The following is a 20685-nucleotide window of genomic DNA, read 5'->3' on the forward strand; positions in this document are numbered from 1 at the left end:
TCTCGTCATCGATAGACTTTGTTCCCATTACAGTAGTCCTGCTCCAGACTGCGAGTCACTCACATGTACTTTTAGTTACCTGCTGCCGACGCGGTCAGTGGGAGAATAAAGGGGATCAGGGTACATGTTGGTGGGATTGTTCGAAGGGCTCCGCAGCCATTGAGATGTTGTTAGGTGCGTACTACAGACCTATGCCCCTACACACCCCCCTCGGCAAGACACCTAAGGGGGTGGGCAGGCCTGGAAGGGTGCTACTTAATGGTGTCCAAGCAACCCGATGCGGCTACCTCGGGAACGCGCTTCCGGGCTGCGTCGAACGCTTTGCACATTCCACGCAGCAGCCCGCTAGATCCGTCGTGACCGTCGACAACGTGTGTTCCTTTGACCAGGCCCATCGTAGGAGGTCGCAACACCAGCGCAGCATCTCCACCGACGTGCACATCTTTCATCACCGTCTTTGAGCTTGCCCAGATGGGATACGTATACAAGCCAATGCCAGGCTTCTCGCGTCGCTCGTGGCTGGTTATCGGTGCGCTAGGCTCTAGCGGGCTTGCGATGGGCCTTGAGCTCCGACGCCGGACGTGCGACTCCCGGACCCCTGGCCGCAGGGGGTTCTAGTGGGCGTTCGTGCGCATGGTTGTGGTCATTGTGTGCACCATGGAAGAAAATCGATGGCACGAGGATGGGACCGGGACGTTCCAGCAGACCTCGCGACGGCATCCGCAGCATCGGTACGCACTTCGTGTTCGAGGTGCTCGAGGACATCTTCGTGGTCGCATCAGATTCAGAGGTTTTGGTGGTGTCGCGGAGTCGAAAATGTCCTCCTCGGCATTCCAACTTTATCCGCAGCATATTCTCGGCATAGCCGGATACGACCAACTCTTCCCACGCACGGGCGAGCAACCCACAGGCGCCCTCCACTGGTGCCTCTCCCGTCGCCGCGATCTCGATTGGCCGCGGACTGCACCTAACCAACCTAGAAACATCCTGGATGGCGAGGACGGCTCAACTCGGGCCCGATGTGTGGTGAGGTGAGAATTATTATTCCCAGGTTGCTTCGTGTTGACGCCATTCTCGTCGCAAGTTAGCTTGAGACTTGGTGGGACTAGCGGAAATGTCTCCGCTTTTGCGACTACGTCACCGGCCTGGGCGAAACCTTGATTACTTCCACACGTAGGACGAGACCAAAGGGCCATGACGACATATCCACATGAACGTCCCCGGCTCGCCGCTCTCAGCCGGCATGCCTCCCCACCCATGAGGAACTTCATTCTTGCGCGCTCGTTAGGAACCATGCTTTGCTATGTGCTTATCGCTACTGCCCAACACCCGGCCGAGGTCGGAAATTCCTTCCAAAGAGTGCGTGTATGCGTCCCCACTGCCGGTAACTTAGCGTCGAAGACGAATGGAGCGGTACTCACAAGCGTACTCTGGTGTCAGTGAGTCCACGCAAAGCACCCTCCTGTTCACCCTATCGATTCCCTGTCAATTGCGCGCCAACTTACTGACGGATGCCGTATATCCTTCAGGATCATGTGGCTTTACGTCAAGCCTCTCGGGCGACCCTATGCCCAAAGCAGCGCGCTGGTAGTACCTTGGACCCACAACGGAGCAATAGGTCCGTACTGTCCGATTCCTGGTGCCCGGTACGCGTCCCCCTCGGGGCCTGTCCTGGATTCTCGCTCATGCTAAACCAGCATAAAGTACGCCAGATCACGCACCATCCCTTTCACGTCACGGTCGGCAGGAGCGGTCGCACGGCGCGCGCACATCCACGTGTCTTGATGCGTCCTATGGTGAATCTCAACCCAGTTGCTGCACCCCGCGCTGCCAACGTTGGCGCGCACTTCATGCCGGGCTTAGCTCGAGCGCCGCCGGACCCTGTCCCTGCGCATTCTCGGGCACCTCCCCAGATCAGTCAAACAGGACTGTTTCGCGCTAGCGGCCTCGCGTAGAAGGACCATGCGCATTTGCCAGGAAGCCAGTCCTTGCGGCGCCCATGCCCAGACCCCAACAGACCCGTCATGCTGGGTGGACGTGTGTGGACTGGTAGCGCGACTAAGCGGGGCAGGGGCTCCGCGTAGCGGTATATAACGCGCCAGCAGGTCCCACCAACAGCACGACGGGCTTCCCGCCATGGCCTCCTTCGACCTCCACGCTCTCGCTGACGCGTGGAACACCCACGCGCCCAGCATGCACACTTTCAAGTTCAACCTCCATTCTCTGTCGCTCGAGGAGATCTGGGCGGCCAACTCTTTCTTGCCGTTCTTTGCGCTCAGCGCGGCCACTGCGCTGCTCCTCACTGGCTGGCGAATCCGCGACAGGCGCAAGCGCACGCATCTGCCACCCAGCCCTCCTTCCGACCCCATCATCGGGCACTATCGCATCTTCCCCAAGACGTACCAAGCCGAAGCGTTCTTTGAGTGGTCGAAGACGTACGGTGAGCTCACTACGTTCTATACCTCGTCGAATAGCAACTGATTGCTCCCACACCAGGCGACATCTTCTATCTCGAGATCCTTGGGCGCAAAATTGTCATAGTGAACAACTACGAGATGGCGAACGAGCTCATGGATAAACGCAGCGCCAACTACAGCGACCGCCCCGTGTTCCCACTCTTCATGAAGTGCGCCGTGCGGCTCGCTGAAAAGTCCGTGGAGACGGGCTGACACGTGCATCCTTTTCTATAGCCTTGGCTGGGGCGTGAGCGTCACCTTCCTGAAGTACGGCCCGCAGTTCTTCAAGCAGCGCCGCATCCTGCAGCAATACCTGGCCAAGCAGGAGGTCCCGCGCTTCCGGCCGATCCACACCGACGAGGCGCACAAAATGCTCAAGAACCTTCTCGACCGCCCCAAGGACTTCGACTGGCTTATCCGCCGGTGCGTGCATACCCGTTTTCTCTTGGCCGCCGCGCCCTGCGGTCGGGACCCTCAGCGTACGTAACAGCAGCTAACCCGACACGGCTGTCTCTCCCTCGTGCTTGCCCGGCGTTCGGCGCTTCTCTGGGTTCTGGGCCGCGCATGCAGGTACGGCGCTGCGGTGATAATGAAGATCGCCTACGGGCACCAGATCGAGCGGGACGATGACGAGTTCATCAAGCTCACCGAGAACGTGTCGCTCGCGCACGTCGACGCTGGCGACCCCGGGACCGCGCCTGTGGATTTCTTCCCGAGCCGTGAGTGGAACGGGTCTCTGGTGGGTGACGTGAGACTGACCAATTTATTGCCATGAATAGTGCAATATCTGCCCTGGTGGTTCCCGGGCTGCTGGTTCAACCGGGTGGTGCACAGTGAGTGCCATGGTGGACGTGGCGAGGAAATGTGTGGCTGATGCGGCGATTAGACTGGAGCTGGGCGATCAAGAAGTTCCACGACTTTCCTTTTGAGCAGGTTCAGCGTCAGATGGTCAGTGCACGGGATGAGCCCTCCGTACGTGGCAGACATCTGATTTTCTACAGAGTGAAGGCCATGCGCCGCCGTCCTTCCTGTTGACGTACCTCGAAGAGTTCTCCAAGCCAGACTACAAAGGCGAGCACAGTCTGGATGACCTCAAGCACGCCACGGGCGCCATCTACGCCGGCGGAGCCGAGACGGTACACCCACCGCCCCCCATCCCCCCGTGCGTGGCTGACCCCTACGCGCAGACGTACTCGACAATCAACACGTTCATCCTCGCGATGGTCCTGCACCCGCACGTACTCAAGAAGGCGCAGGAGGAGCTCGACCGCGTCGTCGGTACCCAGCGCCTGCCCGACTTTGATGACCGCGAGAGCCTGCCCTACATCGAGGCGATCTTCCAGGAAATCCTCCGGTGCGTGCTCGCGTACTGTGCTCGCGCTGCCGGGACGCCCAGTCATCCCCTGGATGTCAGCGAAGCTAGCTAAAAGTACGTTAGCTGACGTCGGCTCTGCAGGTGGCGTCCGGTCGTGCCTCTCGGTGAGTGACCGGCGAGGCGGACTCCGATGCGCCGCCGACGGCTGCTGGCATCCGGGGGACGTAAGGCGTCACGGTGGCTAATCAGGCTTGACCGCGCCAGGGATCCCGCACAGCACGATGCAGGACGACACGTTCAACGGCATGTTCATCCCCAAGGGCACGATGGTCTTCGCGAACGCCTGGTACGTGATCGTGCGCTCCGGCGGGCATCGGGCTCTACCTCTACCAAGTACAGTGAGCTCAGTGCCCTTCGCAGGTCGATGGCGATGGACACCCGCGTGTACCACGACCCCGAGACGTTCAAGCCAGAGCGCTTCCTGCCAGGCCCGCACGGCGATCCAGAGCAGTTCCCGTACGCGTCGTTCGGGTTCGGGCGCAGGTACGTGTCCCCCGCCTCGCCCGCTCGTGGCTGCGCAGGCCCACGCTCACGCCGCTCGCCTCCGCAGAATATGTCCAGGCCGCTTCTTGGCGATGAACAGCGTCTGGATGGCGATCGCGTCCATGTGCGCCGCGTTCGACATCCGCAAGGCGGTCGGCCCTGACGGCAAGGAGATCACGCCGAGCGGCGAGTACACCTCCGGCCTGTCGAGCTTCCCGAAGCCCTTCGCTGCGGACATTAAGCCCCGGTCGGAGCAGGCAGCGCGCCTCGTTATGAGTCTGTGCTGACCGCGGCGCGTCGGCGGTACTGTGGCGCGAGGCGTTCATGATGTAACAGAAGTATGAGACATTGACTAGCGTTGTGGCGGTGAGGTGACATATCAGTCTCTTCTTACCGCCTTTGTACGAGTACCGGTAGACTCGCAAACCAGTCGGTCGGGATTCTCCTCACCTTTCTCCCGATCGGGGGGATATCTATGTGGCGTGATGGGAACAGCGGAGTTCGAAAGGCAAGGAGAATCCCATACCGACTGGTCAAACTGGTCGCCCGTTTGGCAGGACCGCTCAAAAAGGAAGTCGTACCTGAAGGACTTAGAAAAATCGCGCTTTCAGCACTCTGCAGACATCTTGGTGCGCGGGCGCCTCCCCGTAACTCACCCGCGCGCCATGTCCGCACGCTCTGGTTACTCCTGCGCGCTGCACTGGCATTCACAATCTGTGTAGGTGAGTTGATGCACATGTATATAGGGTGCTAATAGTGCTCCTCAATGTTCACAGACTGTGACGGAAGGCTCTTCCTTGTTGGCAAACGTGACGTCTCTTGCTGCAGCAACGGCGATGACAGTAGTAGATCCACGCTCCCCATTGCTGTCGTTCAAGTACGCACTATCGTCGTGGGTGTTGCGTGAGAACGCGCTTGCGCTGCAGCTCTTCGTACACACCCACGATCTCCCGGTGCTCATCCGACCCTACCTTGTACTCCGTCACCTCCGCGACGACCTTCAAAGCCCCACTGTCCTTCAGGCGCCGCTGCAGCTCCTTGCTCTGCTCGTCCTCCGGCATGTCGTACAGGAACGCAGCCGCGATCCCCGTCGCGAGGTTCTCCGTCGGGAGCCCGTACCCACGCGCCATCTCGTACGGGCCCAAGAGCCTGTCCGCGCGCGCGAGCTTCCCGAGCGGCTCGCGCCCGACATGCGCAACTTCGTCATCCCGCACGGGCGCGTTGGCGAAGCGGCCGAAGACACGCTCGACGTACGTGCGGTGCTCGCGCGGGTCGAACCCGTGCTTGCGGACGAGCGCCGCGCTGGCCTCGCGCTTGAGCGCGCCCCGCACGGGCGCGTCCGCGTCCGCGACGGTGGTGTCGATCGTCGCGAGGAGCTTGAGCGCGCCGAGGTGGGCGGCGAGCGCGTGCCCGCGGTTGGGCGTGAAGAGCTGCGCGCAGGACGCACACAAGTCGTCGCGCGGACCTCAGTGGCTCTCATTGACGTGACCAAGAGGCCGCACCCCACTCAAGATCAGCATACCCGCATACTGCGATGACTTTCCTCGGCGGCACCTCGTCATCCTGTCATCCCCATGGCTGGACATCCCCATGGTGCTTATACCCTCAGCCCTCCAGGCGGACACCCGCTCGAATCCAACACTCCACGCACGCCATGTACCATAGCAATGATTTCACTACGATGTACATTGACTGTCCCGAGATTTTCATGCTCAATCCCCACCCGATTCTGCACCCCTTGCCTCCTCCACCCCTTCAAGCAGCCGCCACCAGCGCGTTAGCACCCGGCTCTGACATCGAAAACGGTGATGCAGACCCACAATTTACTCACAGCTGGTTTAGAATGTACAATTACAACTAGTTACAACAACCTGCACACCGGAGGGAGTGGACTGGAAGGATGTGTACAGGGGAGCTACCACATCTCCAGAGGCCAAAACGCGCGATTTTTCTAAGTCCTTCAGGTACGACTTCCTTTTTGAGCGGTCCTGCCAAACGGGCGACCAGTTTGACCAGCCGGTCGGTGAACCGACCGCCGAAGGCGTGGCGGAGTTTGAACCGACCGGCTGGATGATCGAGCCTAGAGTACCGGGCTCAAATGTTGATTCGATATTTACGATGAAAGTGAAACCGTTCAATTTCAAAGGGCTGCCATCAAGTGATTGCTATGCGTCTGTCATGAGTACGTTGATCATGATATAAACAATGTCCATGTTGTGTGCATTAATAATATGTGATCTTACACCGCGGCCCATGGCTGGCTCACGAGCCGCTGCACCGACAGCAAGGCCTGGTATCGTACGTCGGCGCTTGCATGAGACATGAGTTCCATGACACGGGTCTTGGCACCCATGTTGGTGATGACCCTAAAGAGTGATTAGTAAACTGGGAAGCTGTCTGAATATTTACACACTTCTTCCCTCGCTCGTAATGCTTCACATACTGCCCCAGGTCATGGGATGCAACAGCGAGCACTAAGGCATCCTCCGAGTCGTTGAGCAGCTTGATCAGAACCCTGTACAGACATCAGTGACGATGATCAGGCTAACGAGCTCATATCAGCTCACTTGAGCAGCTCATAGTCCTTTTCGTTCAACTTTGTGGCGTTCTCCTTCCAGAAGAGTTCGGACTCATGGACTGGAGTCCAAGACAAATGCCCTGACACAAGCTCCGAACGGTATTCGTCGTAGGTTCTGGGAACTTTTGAGTCCGCAGTGTACAAACTGAATGATGGAAAGTACTCACGTCAGACTCTCGAAGCGAGTACTCAATTCGTCGCGCAGGAATTGAATGTCTTCGAGGATGTCTTCATCTGTCCATTTTCTTGTCGACAGGTTCTTCGTGAAAGGAAGGAGCTGAGCGACAAGCATAGCAGGTAAGTTGGCCTGTGGTGCCTTCGTGATCAAGTTCTAGCAAATATATCGTAAGATGGATGAATTGGCTATGAGTGCATGCACACATACCCGGAAGGTGGAAACGATGACACGGATTACTTTCTCTTTGGCAGCACCTTGGGCGACATCGACGAGAAGGGGAATGATGTCGAACTTCCTATATGATCGTCGGTTGATGATAGGAACGTCAGACATGGGTATAAAGACGTACTGCTGGATCTGCTCCGCGACATCCTGCTCAAAGCTGAGAAGCCAAAAGCAGAACCCTACTTGGTAACACATCTGTGGTGACGGATTATGCTTCAAGATGTCCACAAGACTGCGAATATAATGAACGAGCGATCCTGCAACGTGAACTATCGACGTACCCCATGACCAGCGATATATTCGCCCACACGGCTTTGCGGCATTCTGGACGCGGTAGGACAGCTTCCAGGCATTGCACGGCAACGTCTCTCTTGTGGGGAGAGGTGTTGGCAACAAATGCACTGAGCGTGTGGAGGTATGGTGTAAGCTGCTGGGATTGCAAAGAGGACTTTTCCGAGCTGGGGTCCCTTTAGTCGGATTGACAAGCAAATGCAACCTTGGCGACGAACCTGAGGAGCACAGTCAGGATCTGGGCGCCCTTGAGCTGCACAAAATCGTCCTGAGATTCCAAAATACTGCAATGCCATAAGTAGGAGTAAGGTCGCGCATGAAGTGAACATACCGAAGTAGGGGTCCGTACGGAAGCTCTGGGTCGGACTGGGAAGCGGTTGTGAACCAGGGTATCCGTTCTTCATGGTCTGAAAGCACAGATCTGATCAGTAAAACCAGTGCTAAAGAGGTAAACACATACCAGTGAGAGCATCCGCGATCAGCACTAGAACACATGACTGGGTATCAATCCGTTGCAGCTTCTTGAGCAGACGGAGGTAGAGAAGAGAGTACGTTTGACCATCGGCAGCGTGCAGTGACTCAATCTTGGCCTTGGTTTGGCGGTCGACCTTCTTGATGAGAGCGAGCTCCTCAGGGACGATGTATCCGGCGCGCTGGTAGGCCTGGACAACGAGCACTCGGAATAAGCAACCGGGACGGGCGAATGCTGAGCGGCAGTACCTCCCACGGAACGGGCTTTGCGCGTATCTTGGCTGAGTTCTCCTCGAGGTAAGAGTTGGAGACGAGGGTGATGGACATGGTCGGAGAGAGCGTTGGCCGTCGGTGGCCCGAGAGCGGAGGGGGACGAGTGCAGCGCTGCCCGGAACGGTGACCTCAGACGTCTCTCCGCGTTCCCACGCGCCCGCTTGCGGAAATATACGCGCCTCTGACGCGCCCTGCTTTCGCGTCAACGAGCCACACTCTCCCTACCTTCGTCCTGGCTCCGCGCCCCATGTTCTCTCGAAGCGTCGTGTCCGCGAGCAGACAACGCACAAAAGGTGTGTGTATACAGGACACTCGTGGATGCGAAGGCTGACGCTCTGCCCTTGTCTAGCGTGTGTCCATGCCCCGTCACGCGCACTAGCGTCGGTCGCGGAGGCCTCTTCGTCCACCCAGGCTGGCAAGCCGTCGACCGAACCTGTCATTAACGCTGCGGTCGTCCTCAACCGTTCGCCCATAATCACGCGCACACCCACCCCCTTCGAGCGGGCATACTACGCCTACCAGTCGCGTATCCGTCGCGCGTTGTTCAACCCCTTCCCCGCCGATTTTTACTTCAAATCGGGCACGCTGCTCGAAAAGCAGTTCGAGCGACGAGAGAAGATCCGTGAACGCGAGGCATTTGGTGGGAAATGGTCGTTCAAGGACGGGAGGAGGTCAAGCAATGTGGACGAGTTCGGCGAACTTCCAGTGGGGGCGGAGTCGGCTGAGCTGGGTGAAGAGGTCCTGACGCCTCCTGCCCCACGGGTACATGAGTCGGACAGGACTGGTGACGTGAAGAGCCTGGATCGGATGGGTGAGCGGAATCTTTATCTGCTCGTCCAGGGGAAGGACCGTGCAGGCAAGTCGATGTGGAGGTTTCCCGAGGGCAGTCTGGAGAAGGGCGAGCTGCTGCATCAGGTGAGTTACACCCCTTGGGCGGAATGATGCAAGATGTTCACCGTGAAAATTCCGTAGGCTGCGGTGCGAGACCTCTACGCGGAGTGCGGTGAGAACATGGATGCATGGATGGTGGGCAGGAAGCCTATTGCCATGCATCAGCCATCGGGCTCTGAAAACGAGGTGTGTTGCAGTGTTTTCGTGGCAGGAGCGTCGTCATTCAATTCGTCCGCAGGCCTACACGTTCTTCCTTAAGGGCCACATTCTTGCTGGCCAGGTCCGCCCCGGGAAGACTGTCTCCGACTTTGCATGGCTAACGAAGGAGGAGATTGAGTCTCGTGTGGACAAGGCTTACTGGGCGAGCGTGAAGGATATTCTAGCTGATTTCTAATCTAATACACTTGCTTAATGCACTCTGTCATTGTCCACTCTTACGCGCCTGAGTGTGTAGTTGTTGTGCGAAGCGTAGTCTGGAACGCTGCTGCTCTACCCAGGCACAAGATCATCTTCGGAGAGGCTTGGCCGATGGCTGTTCTAAAACACGGCCGGGCGGTCCGCACAGCGCCGCGCAGGCGGGGATTCCCACGAGCGCGGGGCGGGGGCGAGAGACGCCGACGAACGTCAGCTAGCTCGCACCCGGCCAACGCATGCGCCCCCTCTAACTTATTGGCCATGTCCAAGTTCACCCCCACTCCACAAGAGGTCGCGCTCATCAACGCCATCTTCGCCCAGGCCGACACACAGAAACTCAATGTTGTTACTGGCGACGCTGCCGTCAGGATATTCAGCGGGTCCAAGCTCTCCCCAACCGTTCTCGCTCAGATCTGGAGCATTGCTGACGAAGACAACAACGGTGTCCTTACTCGCAAGGGTGTTGGCATCGCCGTGCGCCTTCTAGGCCATGCGCAGCGCGGTGAGAATGTGGAAGAGAGTCTAGCGTACCAACGTGAGTGCATTCGTTGCGTCCCTGCACCGCGTACACGCGAGTTCATTATCTACTTCGCGTGCAGCCGGTCCGATACCTAGCATCGAGGGCCTTCCCGCCGTCGCGGCACCTTCAAGCCTGAACGCCCGGGCCAAGTCCCCAGTCACTGGCTTCCCACCTCTCTCACCTGCAGACAAGGCCAAGTTTCTCAAGCTTTTCTTGGGCTGCCATCCACAGAACGGGGTCCTCAATGGTGCGCACACGCGCAACCCTCGCGTTATGCTTCACCTCGCTGACCAGGTTATTCAGGCGAGAAGGCGAGAGACGTGTTCGTTAAGTCCAAATTACCTGTGGACAAGTTGTCACAGATTTGGTGAGTTCACATCCTAGAGTTCATGGCCGAGGAGATTTCTGGGCGAGTTCGCGGTCACATTCTATAACGCGGTCGGAAAGAGCGCGCTGTTTGGTTGTTTCGCGAGATGGTGATGAGACCAGTCTCGCCCATCGACGCATCATTATCTTGTGGAGATGACAGGCGCGTGTGCGATGGGAAGGTTTCTCTAGCGAAAGGACAAGTCGCGCGGGCGAACGATCATTCGATGCGTCACCCAGCTTTGTCTGCAATCCTATGAAGATTTGCGCTTACTGATTGTTCCTCGTCTCACAGGAATCTCGCCGACACGAAGAATCGTGGCTCCCTTGATGCTACCGACTTCACGATAGCAATGTATCTCATCCAAGCATCCATGTCTGGTCAGCTCCAGCAGATTCCTGCGACACTACCCCCCTCCCTTTACGAACAAGCTATGAACGGTATCGTACCTCAGGCTACAGGCGACAGCGGGCACACAAGTCCATCACTCACTGGCGGCTTCCCGAACCGTCCTCTGCAACAACAATACACTGGACAGACACTCTCCCAGATGCAGCCGCAAATGACTGGCCAAACCCTGTCGCAGATGCAACCGCAAATGACTGGCCAAGCCCTCTCCCAGATGCAGCCTCAAACGACCGGTCCTCTCAGGAATGCCCCGCCGCCCCCACCACCACGAGGTGCACCTTCTGGCTCGAACTTCCCTTTCGCCGCGCCGCAGTCTCCCAACGTTCAGTGGGACGTTACTCCTCAAGAGAAGGCTAGTGCGGACCGTATCTTCGAAAGTCTGGATACCCAGCAGAGAGGATATATCGAAGGCGATGTCGCTGTACCGTTCATGTTACAGTCCAAGTTGCCTGAAGACGTGTTGGCTCAAGTCTGGTAGGTGTCCGCCGAGATTCTGCGCTTCCATTGTCTAATATGTGTTCAGGGACCTTTCCGACCTCAACAACGACGGCCGGTTGACCCATGACGGCTTCGCAGTCGCCATGCATCTGATCCAAGGCAAAATGGCCGGCGTCGACATTCCAACGACCATCCCGCCGACTCTCATCCCGCCTTCCATGCGTGGTTCCACCGCTCCTCAACAACCACAGATGTCCGAGACTATGCGAGACCTACTTTGGGACGACTCCCCTCCGGCGTCAGCCACCGCTCCTACTCATCCCACGTCGATCCTGCAGCCTCAGTCTACTGGCATGATGCAGCCCCAGTCTACAGGAATGATGCAACCACAGTCTACTGGCGTGATGCAGCCACAGTCCACCGGTATTTTGCAGCCGCAGACCACCGGTCATATGTCTATGATGTCCCAAGGTCGTTCGACACCGACCATGTCTCCTCCACCTCGAGTTCCATCTGCTGCCGTTTCCGATCCGTTCGCGAACAGTCCATTCGGTGTACCTAGCACATGTGCGTCAGACCACATTGCGCATTTCCATCCTTTGACTGATGTTCTCTGCTAGCATCTCCTGCGCATGATCTCCTTGGCGATGACGACGACGTCGCAGCGCGAGTAGCTCCGCTCCAGGACAAATCTGCAGAGATCGGGAACGTCAAGAATCAGTTGGCTTCCACCAACCGTTCCTTAGAGGCTGCTCAAAGCGAACGCGCCAACCCCGAGCGTCAGTTGACGGAGCAAGCTGCCATGCTTTCCAGCCTTCAAAGTCAACTCTTATCGTCGAAAGCGGCTTATGACACCGAAACGAAGCTTCTGGCAGCCCTCAAAGAACGCTTCGCCACCCAGAGCGCGGACATCCAGAAGACCCGAGAGGAGCTCATTCATTCTGAAAGCGACCTCAGCGCGTTCAAGGTGGAGAAGGCTGAGATTGAGGGCGCTCTCCTTCGTGACAAGGAAGAAGTTCGGGAGTTGCAACGAAAGATGACCGAGACGGGAATGAGCATCGAGACCACGAAGGCTGAGGTCGAGAAGATGAAGAAGGAGGCGAAGCAACAAAAGGGACTGCTTGCCATTGCAAAGAAGCAGCTTGCTACCAGGGAGGCTGAGAAGGCCAAGATCGACAAAGAACTGGAGGACGCGAGGGGGGAGCTGCAGACTGCCACCGCGGAACGTGAGACTGCTGAGGCTGAGGTCGCCGCAGTCCCGCTCGCAAACGGTCATGTCTCTGCCGCTGCGAGCCCAGATCCCACTCTGGCCTTTGCCGCTGCCCTGCCGTTGCCGACTTCTCCAGAAATTTCCCCACCTGCCTCGACTAGCAAGAGCACCAATCCCTTCGAGCGGCTGGCCATGTCGGGCACTCCTCGGTCAGAGTCCCCCTTCCTTCCGTTCACCACTTCGTCAACTCTCCCAACCCCTGTTGTGCATGAAACTCCCGCGGTCCCCGCTGCCAGTATCGATCCTTTTGGATTTGACCAGGCGTTCGTCCCTATCCCAACGGAGTCCAAGCCTGAGGAGCTCGTCCCCGAGACGCCGAAACCTTCTGTGCCGCCGCCTCTTAATCTCGGATCGCCCAGTGCACAAGAGATCATTTCTCCTGCCGACACCGAGGCCGACCTCTTCACAACACCCCCGAGTACCGCGACTGCTTCCCACCACACGTCGCCCCAACCGAGCGAGGCTGGGCAATTCCCTGCGCTGGAGGACATCGTCACCGATGACATTGCGCCCACTCCTACAGGCCCCTCCGCATCCACGCCTCTCAGTGGCCACGAGGATACTGATCTCGCCCACCAGTTGAAGGAAATCGAAGAGTCGGACAGCGACGACAGCAGCGACGACGACGACGACGACAACGAGCCGCTGACCTCAGTTGCGGCGAAGCTGACAGAGCAAGCTGAACCCCAGACAAACGGAGCTTCGGTCACCACAGATACTTCTGCCTTCGAGGATTCCTTTGGTATCTCAATCTCGAAGGAGGAGAATGACGCGTACAAGCAGGCGTCTCCTCCCTTGCCGGTAGCCTCGCCTTCGTCCACTGCGGCTAACGACTTTGAAAGTATGTTTGAGACCCCTGCTGTGGCCAAGGAAGCCCCTCCGTCAGCCACCATTCCCGCCATGGCCGCCACTCCGAACATTAACGGCACTGCGGTTCCTTCGGCTGGTGTTAACGAGTTCGATCAGGCACTGGCCAAGCTTCCAAGTATGGAGAGCAGCACGGCTTCGTCTCAGTTCACGGGGTTTGGGGGGTTTGATTCGGCCTTCGACGACAATTTCGACTTCGCTGCTGCATCTGCAGCCCAGCCCATCGTGGATGCCAATCCGGCGGCGGCGGCTGCCGCCTTCCCTCCTGCCCCTTCTGCCCCCGCTCCAGGTTTTCCCCCAGTCCCCACCACCAAGCGCTCTAGCTTCGACGATGTGTTCGGTACAAGCAATGTCCCCGCGCCTGCTGCCGTCGCCCCCGCCGCCGCAGTAGCCACCGCTCTCCCTACAAGCCACTCGGCCCAGTCCAGCGCACCGTCCCATACCATTTCCTTTGACGACGCGTTCGGTGCTGGTGTCGGCTCGACGGGGTCCTCTTCCCATCTGCCCCATGCCCCAGCACAAAACCTCACCGCTAGTACTTCCGGGCGAAGCAACGGCACCGCTAGCGGCTTCTCGTTCGAGGACGCCTTTGGGGGAACTGATGACGCGCTCACCCTCGACTCCTCGTTCACGAGCACTGGATCGGTTCCCCCGACCGGATCGGCGGCCACGTCGACGATCTCCGCCTCGGGCTTCCAGCCTCCAGCAGGCCCGCCACCGGGTCGGCAGCAGCAGCACGCGTTCCCGGCGGGGTCACCGGTGGGCTCGCCGCGAGGGTCGAGCTCGACCGCGCCGGGCGGCAGGAGATCGTTGTCTCCATCTGGAGGGCACCCCAGCCCACCTCCTAGGCACTCTTCTCCCCGTCCGAGGCCGTCGACCGCAGACTCGCAGAAGGAGGGCAAGGAGAAGGCCCCTCCGACCAGGAGTAACCGGCTCAGTGTAAGTGACCTTTTATTTCGAGGCGAGGATATCGGCTCACGTATGTGCCCCAGATCCGCTTGCCCTTCGGCCGCAAGAAAAAGCAGCACGACGCCCCGCCAGTACCTCAGCTGTCACAGCAGCTGATCGTGGAGGACCCGACACCCGCAGTGGAAGACGACGTGGAGGCGGTGAAGACGCTCTGCGGCATGGGCTTCAGCAGGACGCAGGCGGTGACGGCGCTCGAAGAACATGGGTACGACGTCCAGAGGGCGCTCAATAGCTTACTAGGTACGTCCAGCGCCATTGACCTTGTTGAGGAACATTGCTGACAATGCCGCGGACAGGTGCACAATAATCCTCGGGATCGTTCATGGTTCCTTCTCTGAAAGGTATGGCTGTATATGCCTTCCATACTACCAACAAGGGCAACCCTCTACCTGTACCTGCCGCTCGTTCCACTCTGCCTCGTGCTTGTCCTCTCCACGCTCGTTTGGTTAGCTTTATGAGCTCTCTCTCTCTCTCCGTTTCGTCACCCTTGTTCCGTATAACTCGTCGTGTGGTCGCAAACTAAGTAATCTGCTATTTTTTCCATACGGAACGGACTCCGGACCTAGCTTACTACTCTCGCTCACCGTTTTCTGTCTCACCCTGGTGTCGGAATTCCGCGACGGGCTCGGGCATCCTCTGCCTATGCGATGAATGGAGCGCGGCCTCGAGGGAGGAGCGTCCGTATTTGACCGTCAATGACACCTTGTTATCTCGTCTTGGGCGGTGGGCTGAGTGAGTCGCGTGAGTGGCCGACGTCCGAGTCCTGGGCCCGCGTGTGAGCCCGTGTGCGGTGCGCCGCGCTTGAACTCTTGACTCGTGCACCGCGGTCTTGTGCTCTGTCCGGTCTATGTCGGGGCGCGAGAGCCCGCAGGCGAGCGGGCGAGGAGGACGGCATTGTTCTAAGCGGGCCACCGCCACGCCTGCTGGGGGGCGGATTGGCGGCAAAGGCGGACAACGGCGGCGGCGGCGATTGTGCTCGCATTCATGGCCCTGCGCCCGCCCGAGGCGCACACGCTCGTCGTCTCCGCTAAAAGGTCTGCCCGTACCCCGCCCACTCTCCCGCCCACACTCCCGCCCATCCCATCCTCCTCCTCCGCAAGCGCGCCCCGGAGACGGTCGTCGCCGCGTTCACAGCCTCGGGCCCCGTCGCTGCCCACCTGCTGCCCCGCCCGCGCCTTCGTGTGCCTTGCGCGAGCTGCTGCGTCGGTCCCGCCCGGTGGATAGGCCAGAGTGCACTCGCCAGCTCAACCTTCCACTCCCCGACGCGCCTGCAAACCGCCCACGCGACCGTACGTTTCCGCGCAGAACCTTCTGTCCTCTTCCCAATGAGCAGCTTTGACATTGTCGTCGTCGGCTGTGGTGAGTCCTCCCCTCGTCCTCCCCTCTTCCGTCTCCTCAATCCCACCCTCGGTGCAGGTGGTGGACCGAGCGAACACAATCTGTCGAGGTCCGTGCTCCCTCCTTCTCATCCACTGCGCCAACTCACCCACGCACCGCCGCAGCTACTTGCTCAAAGCCGCCGACGCGACCTGGGAGGACGGCATCGTGGCTCTGGAAGCAGGTGCGCAGTGTCCCTGCACTTGGCCTGCTCGCGTGCCTCAGCGTGCTCCTCTGCAGGCTCTGGCATGGGCGCGCTCACGAAGCTTCTCGGATCGCGTCCGGACGCGTTCGCAAATCCCGGGTCCACCCCCGCTGATTCCGATGGGCCGCCTGCGCTCAAGACTGCCGCCGACGTCTACGCTCGAATACGGTGCGCCCCCCTCCGCAGCGCGCTCGTCGACCGCGCCCGAGCTCACTGGCGTGCCGCAGATGCTACCTCGTCACCCACGCACACCTGGACCACGTCAACGGCCTCGTGCTGTCCGCAGGCTCCGTCAAAGGTTTGCCAAAACGCGTCTACGGCCACCAGAAAACGCTCGAGGGCCTCGCGGGCATCTTCGCAGGCGACGTCTGGCCCAACCTCGCGAGCTGGGAGGACGCAGAGCAGCCCGGGACCTGCCTCCTACTCTCTCCGTACGTCCCCTTCCCTCCATTCTCCCGTCTCCGACGCCTCCCAACGCCGCCCCCCGCAGGATACCCCCCGACGCCGGCTACACCCCCGTCGCGCGCGACCTCGCGGTGCGCGCCATGCCCCTCAGCCACGGCGAGACCCCGGCGGGCGGGACGTACCCCTCCGCCGCGTTCTTCGTCCGCCACGCGCCCTCGGCCCGCGAGCTCCTCTTCTTCGGCGACGTCGAGCCCGACGCCGTCTCGCGCGCGCGCGGGGGCCCGCGCACGCTCGACGTCTGGCGCGCCGCCGCGCCCAAGGTCCCCCACGCGCTCCCCGCGCTGTTCATCGAGTGCTCGTGGCCGGCGGGCCGCCCCGCGGACACCCTCTACGGCCACCTCGGCCCGGAGCACCTCGCCGCCGAGCTCGCCGCGCTCGCGCAGGAGGTCGCGGGCGTGCGCGAGCGCGAGCAGGCGCGCGCGCGGGAGGGCGAGCGGCCGAACGGGGCGCGCAAGAAGAGGCGGCGGAACACGGACGCGGCGCCGGACGCGCGGGGCGCGCTCGCGGGTCTGACGGTGTACGTGATCCACGTCAAGGACGACCTCCAGGGCGCGTTCGACGAGCCGATACACGAGGTCGTTGCGAGGCAGGTGCGTGAGCTCGTGGAGGCGAAGGGTCTCGGGGCGGAGATTATTGCCGCGGAGCAGGGCATGCACATATGTACGTCTTCTCGTGCGAGATCCCTCCGGACAGTGACTGACATCCGCTTCGCAGCGATATAGCTGATGAACCGACCATACCATTTTACTGTTGTCTCTTCGATGTACGCCTATACCTCGGACTTGCCATATTCCCCACTGTAGCCCTAGACACATTGTATCATTACCTCTAGCCATTCACTGTTAAGCCAAGTTTCAGACAGCACTGGGCTGACGCGGTCCTTCCCGAGATAACAATCCTATTACTGCGCTCGTAAGGGTCGTACGAGGTATATATGCGGAGTACACAACAGCAAGAGAGCGAACCAGACGACCGGCGGCATGCATCCATGAGCTAGAGCTATATACGAACCGTCCACACCACAGCGCACCCAGGCGCGGGCGCACTCATGAGGCGCTGGACGCGTACAGCTTGACGACGCCGTCGGCGCCGGCGCTGGCCATGATGGGTAGCGAGGCGTGGAACTCGACGTCCAGCACGCCCTCGCGCGCCTTTTCACGGTGGCTCGTGTTCTCCTGGATGCAGGCGCGCGAGCCGAGGATGTCCCAGAAGCGGACGGAGCAGTCGTGCGATCCCGAGACGAGTGCAAACCCAGCCGCGTCGATCGAGAGCGAGGTGACGGCATCGAGGTGTGCGAGCATCGAGTACGTGCACTGGCCTGGAGGGTGAGGTCAGGAGAAGATTAGCCGTTGCACTGGCGGAAAACTTAAACTGGTGGCGCACCAGTGACGATGTCGAATATGCGTATGTGCTTGTCTTCGTGGCCAGTAATGAGCAGAGGCATCGTGGGATGTGACACAATGCTGTTCACTTGCGCCGATACGGAATCGTCTGCATACACACTGTAAGCACGCTGCGCCGCAGACACAAGCCCACAGCCACTTACCACCCTCAACAGGGTCCACTTGGAATTTGGACAGCTCTTTCCCACTCTCGATGTCGAAGACTTTGATAACGGCGTTCTGGTAACCGACCGCAACCTTCTTGAGGTCGGTCTTGATCGCCTCAACGGCTGTCGCGCCAGGTTGGTCGCCTTCGGGACTGAGATCAGATGGCGTCTCAAGCCCGTCGTACAACCACGAGAGTTTGAGTGAACCGCCACCCGACGGCCCAGAAACGTCCCAGACCTTGACCGACCCCTCGGCGCCGCAACTGATGAGCGTGCTCTCGTCGCGCGCCAGAGCCAGATCCCACACCGCGTCCGTGTGGCCGATCAACTCTCCCCGCGCGCGCGTCGCATCATACGGCGCGTAGGTCGTATGCGAGGGGGCGGGAAGTGCCCATACGCGGATCGAAGAATCGAGGGATGCCGAATACAAAAGGCCTTTTGTGGGGGAATGGACCAGGCGGGTAATCGCAGCCGAATGTCCGCGAAGCGTAAGCTGGGGCTCGACTTCCGTCGTTGGGCGAGAGCTGAACAATAGAGGTCAGATCCGATGAACCGCGGGCGAATAGGAGGGGGAAAGCGCACGCCGAGGACGCGAGGCTCGCGACATCAACACGCCAGATCTTGACCGTGCTATCGTCGCCTGCGCTTGCGAGACAAAGCTCCGTTGGGTGGAAGGCGAGCGCGCGGACGGCATCCAGATGACTGAGAGATAAGTCAGCTTCCAGAACCGAAGGGTATGCACGCCGTTCAACGGATCATGAAAATTATACTGACTTCCGGAGCGTCCTTTTCGCTTTCCACACCTTCGTACTCTCTCCCTCGCTCATGACGCTGGCATCGTCGTCATCCGCCTCATCCTTCCCATCATCGTCCTCATCTCGTGCACGCTGCTCCCATGCACCTGCACCGCTGATGGAGTTGTTCAGCTGGTGCCGTGCCTGCTCCGAGCCTTCCTGTGATAACCGGAACCTCTCCTTCCAGTCTGCACCGTCGTCAGACAATGGTTGGTCGGGTTCTTCCCTGTCCTTCATCTCCCCTGAGAAAGGCTGGGAACCTTGAGACTGCGTGGGCTGCTGCATTTGCTGACCAATACCGTTTGTCGCCTGTCCCGGCTGCTGGTTAAGGACACCGGGGCCTGCTAGACCGGTACGGTCAAGGGTGTTTGACTGTGGTGCAGCGGGAGCAGTTGAGGGACCAGACATGAGGTTCATGTTGAAGTCTTTGCCGACTTCAGGCATGGACTTTCGCGGACGACCATTGTACGGCATTTGTTCGAACTGGGGGACGTTCGGGAGCTGGAGGGGGAGGTTGGAGTTTGCCAAGAGCGCACGGTTTGGAAGGGGGTTCATTGCTTGGGGGGAGGTGAGGTAGGAGACCTCTTGGAGACACCTGTAGGGGTGTTGGTGCAAAAATCTACGGGCGAAATAGACTATACGCACTGCTTCAAGAAATCTCTACTCCTCGCCCGGCTCTTCATGTCGCGTCCCGGAGGGGGCTTCCCCATCGTGCCTACCGTCGCCGCGGTAGAGTTGATTCCACCCCACCCGTGCCGCTCATCCATGTTTGTGTGCGGCTCGGGGGCCCGCCTGATGCAGCTCCGTTGGGAAACGAGCCCGTGGACATGCGGTCGGGCGGCAGAGGGGAGTCTGAACATGCCTGAATGATACGTCCCTGAAGCGTGTCGCACGACCTCCAAACGCACCTTCGCTGCGCGGCGAGCTGCCGCTGCTGCCGTCGTCTTTGTGGGAGGTGAGGGCTATTTGAGACTGCAGTGTCGCAAGTTTGGAAGGCGGGACGGATTGGGCAGGCGGCTGGGCGAGCTGCTTGGAACTACGAGGGACGACACGTCAGGCGCGGGACGTGCGCCGGCGAGCGAGGTGCAACGCGTACCGTTCAACGCGTAGGGCGTACTCCAGCATCTTGATTCGCCGCATGAGATCGAGCTTGACGTTGTCGAACGAGCGACGCTCGCCCTCAAGGAGCGCAATGCGAGCCTGGGCGGCGTACGCACACGAGACATCGTGAGCGACGCGACGGGTGTGGGGAGGACAGCGCGAAGACTCACCCGCATCTCCGCCCGCTCGATCTCCCATTCGTTCCTGTCGCGCTCGTAGCGACGCCATTCGGTCTGGAGAAGTGGAGGACGGAGGAGAGTGTGTAGTCTTGGCCGCTCTGCGGGGGGAGGGGATTTCGGACTGCTGGGGGCCCTGCTGCTGCTGGGGGCCTTGGGCTGCTGCTGCTGGCCGGGTGGAGGCTTGTTGGGGCCTGCGAGCGAGCCCAGCATGGGGAGTTGGATGGCGGAGTGCGGCGCGGGGACGGTGGTGGGGGTTTCGAGTTGGTTCGCAGGGCAGCGCCGTTGATCATCCTGGCCTGTTTGGCACAAACAATGCGGACGCGCCCAGCCGAGCCGGCCTTTCTCGGTGCGCACTGCTAGTCTCGTCGTGTTTTGCTCGCTCGCCGACGTCCTCGGCGGGCTCAGAGTCGGTATGCGGGGTCGACGCCCCCGTCCCGCCCGCCGTTTGCATTTATTCGAGCCCGCCAGCGCCGCCTGCCTCGTTTTTCTGGATCTTTACGCTTTTACGTAACTTCCGCTCGACCTTCGCCACTCCATCTGC

At 59.9% G+C, this 20685-nt stretch overlaps 6 protein-coding genes across 6 annotated transcripts; 4 read left to right on the top strand and 2 right to left on the bottom strand.

Annotated features, from left to right (window-relative positions):
• Positions 1-2193: 2193 nt before the first annotated feature.
• BXZ73DRAFT_36835 (cytochrome P450) lies at positions 2194-4601 on the top strand (the record flags this gene model as incomplete). The annotated part of the gene is made up of 12 exons (XM_048017897.1): positions 2194-2440; positions 2497-2626; positions 2691-2879; positions 3027-3175; positions 3236-3289; positions 3343-3404; positions 3458-3592; positions 3644-3810; positions 3913-3935; positions 4036-4117; positions 4192-4314; positions 4382-4601. 12 exons carry the CDS (start codon positions 2194-2196, stop codon positions 4599-4601), a joined length of 1581 nt encoding a protein of 526 aa, XP_047884061.1.
• A 1952-nt stretch (positions 4602-6553) lies between these two features.
• On the bottom strand, positions 6554-8384 carry BXZ73DRAFT_37243 (ATPase V1 complex subunit H; the record flags this gene model as incomplete). The annotated part of the gene is made up of 11 exons (XM_048017960.1): positions 6554-6680; positions 6728-6829; positions 6882-7007; positions 7060-7223; positions 7278-7365; positions 7420-7527; positions 7577-7753; positions 7805-7870; positions 7918-7993; positions 8047-8248; positions 8307-8384. The coding sequence occupies 11 exons, from the start codon at positions 8382-8384 to the stop codon at positions 6554-6556; spliced, it is 1314 nt and encodes a 437-aa protein (XP_047884062.1).
• Positions 8385-8577: 193 nt separating this feature from the next.
• Positions 8578-9615, top strand: BXZ73DRAFT_37370 (39S mitochondrial ribosomal protein L46-domain-containing protein; the record flags this gene model as incomplete). The annotated part of the gene is made up of 4 exons (XM_048017985.1): positions 8578-8623; positions 8680-9245; positions 9303-9407; positions 9436-9615. 4 exons carry the CDS (start codon positions 8578-8580, stop codon positions 9613-9615), a joined length of 897 nt encoding a protein of 298 aa, XP_047884063.1.
• A 281-nt stretch (positions 9616-9896) lies between these two features.
• On the top strand, positions 9897-14781 carry BXZ73DRAFT_95841 (uncharacterized protein; the record flags this gene model as incomplete). Its single annotated transcript, XM_048026910.1, has 8 exons — positions 9897-10170; positions 10235-10402; positions 10459-10522; positions 10817-11404; positions 11454-11935; positions 11989-14444; positions 14498-14714; positions 14771-14781. The coding sequence occupies 8 exons, from the start codon at positions 9897-9899 to the stop codon at positions 14779-14781; spliced, it is 4260 nt and encodes a 1419-aa protein (XP_047884064.1).
• Positions 14782-15799: 1018 nt separating this feature from the next.
• On the top strand, positions 15800-17243 carry BXZ73DRAFT_86487 (cyclic-AMP phosphodiesterase; the record flags this gene model as incomplete). Its single annotated transcript, XM_048024220.1, has 7 exons — positions 15800-15833; positions 15891-15921; positions 15977-16035; positions 16092-16224; positions 16284-16487; positions 16547-17181; positions 17215-17243. 7 exons carry the CDS (start codon positions 15800-15802, stop codon positions 17241-17243), a joined length of 1125 nt encoding a protein of 374 aa, XP_047884065.1.
• A 324-nt stretch (positions 17244-17567) lies between these two features.
• BXZ73DRAFT_86488 (WD40 repeat-like protein) lies at positions 17568-20354 on the bottom strand (the record flags this gene model as incomplete). The annotated part of the gene is made up of 10 exons (XM_048024221.1): positions 17568-17839; positions 17905-18012; positions 18068-18594; positions 18653-18772; positions 18845-19459; positions 19510-19579; positions 19615-19716; positions 19773-19900; positions 19961-20064; positions 20136-20354. 10 exons carry the CDS (start codon positions 20352-20354, stop codon positions 17568-17570), a joined length of 2265 nt encoding a protein of 754 aa, XP_047884066.1.
• Positions 20355-20685: the final 331 nt, after the last annotated feature.

The sequence above is a fragment of the Epithele typhae genome (genome assembly GCF_022376455.1).
Source record: "Epithele typhae strain CBS 203.58 chromosome Unknown BXZ73scaffold_1, whole genome shotgun sequence".
NCBI classification, from domain to species: domain Eukaryota; kingdom Fungi; phylum Basidiomycota; class Agaricomycetes; order Polyporales; family Epitheliaceae; genus Epithele; species Epithele typhae.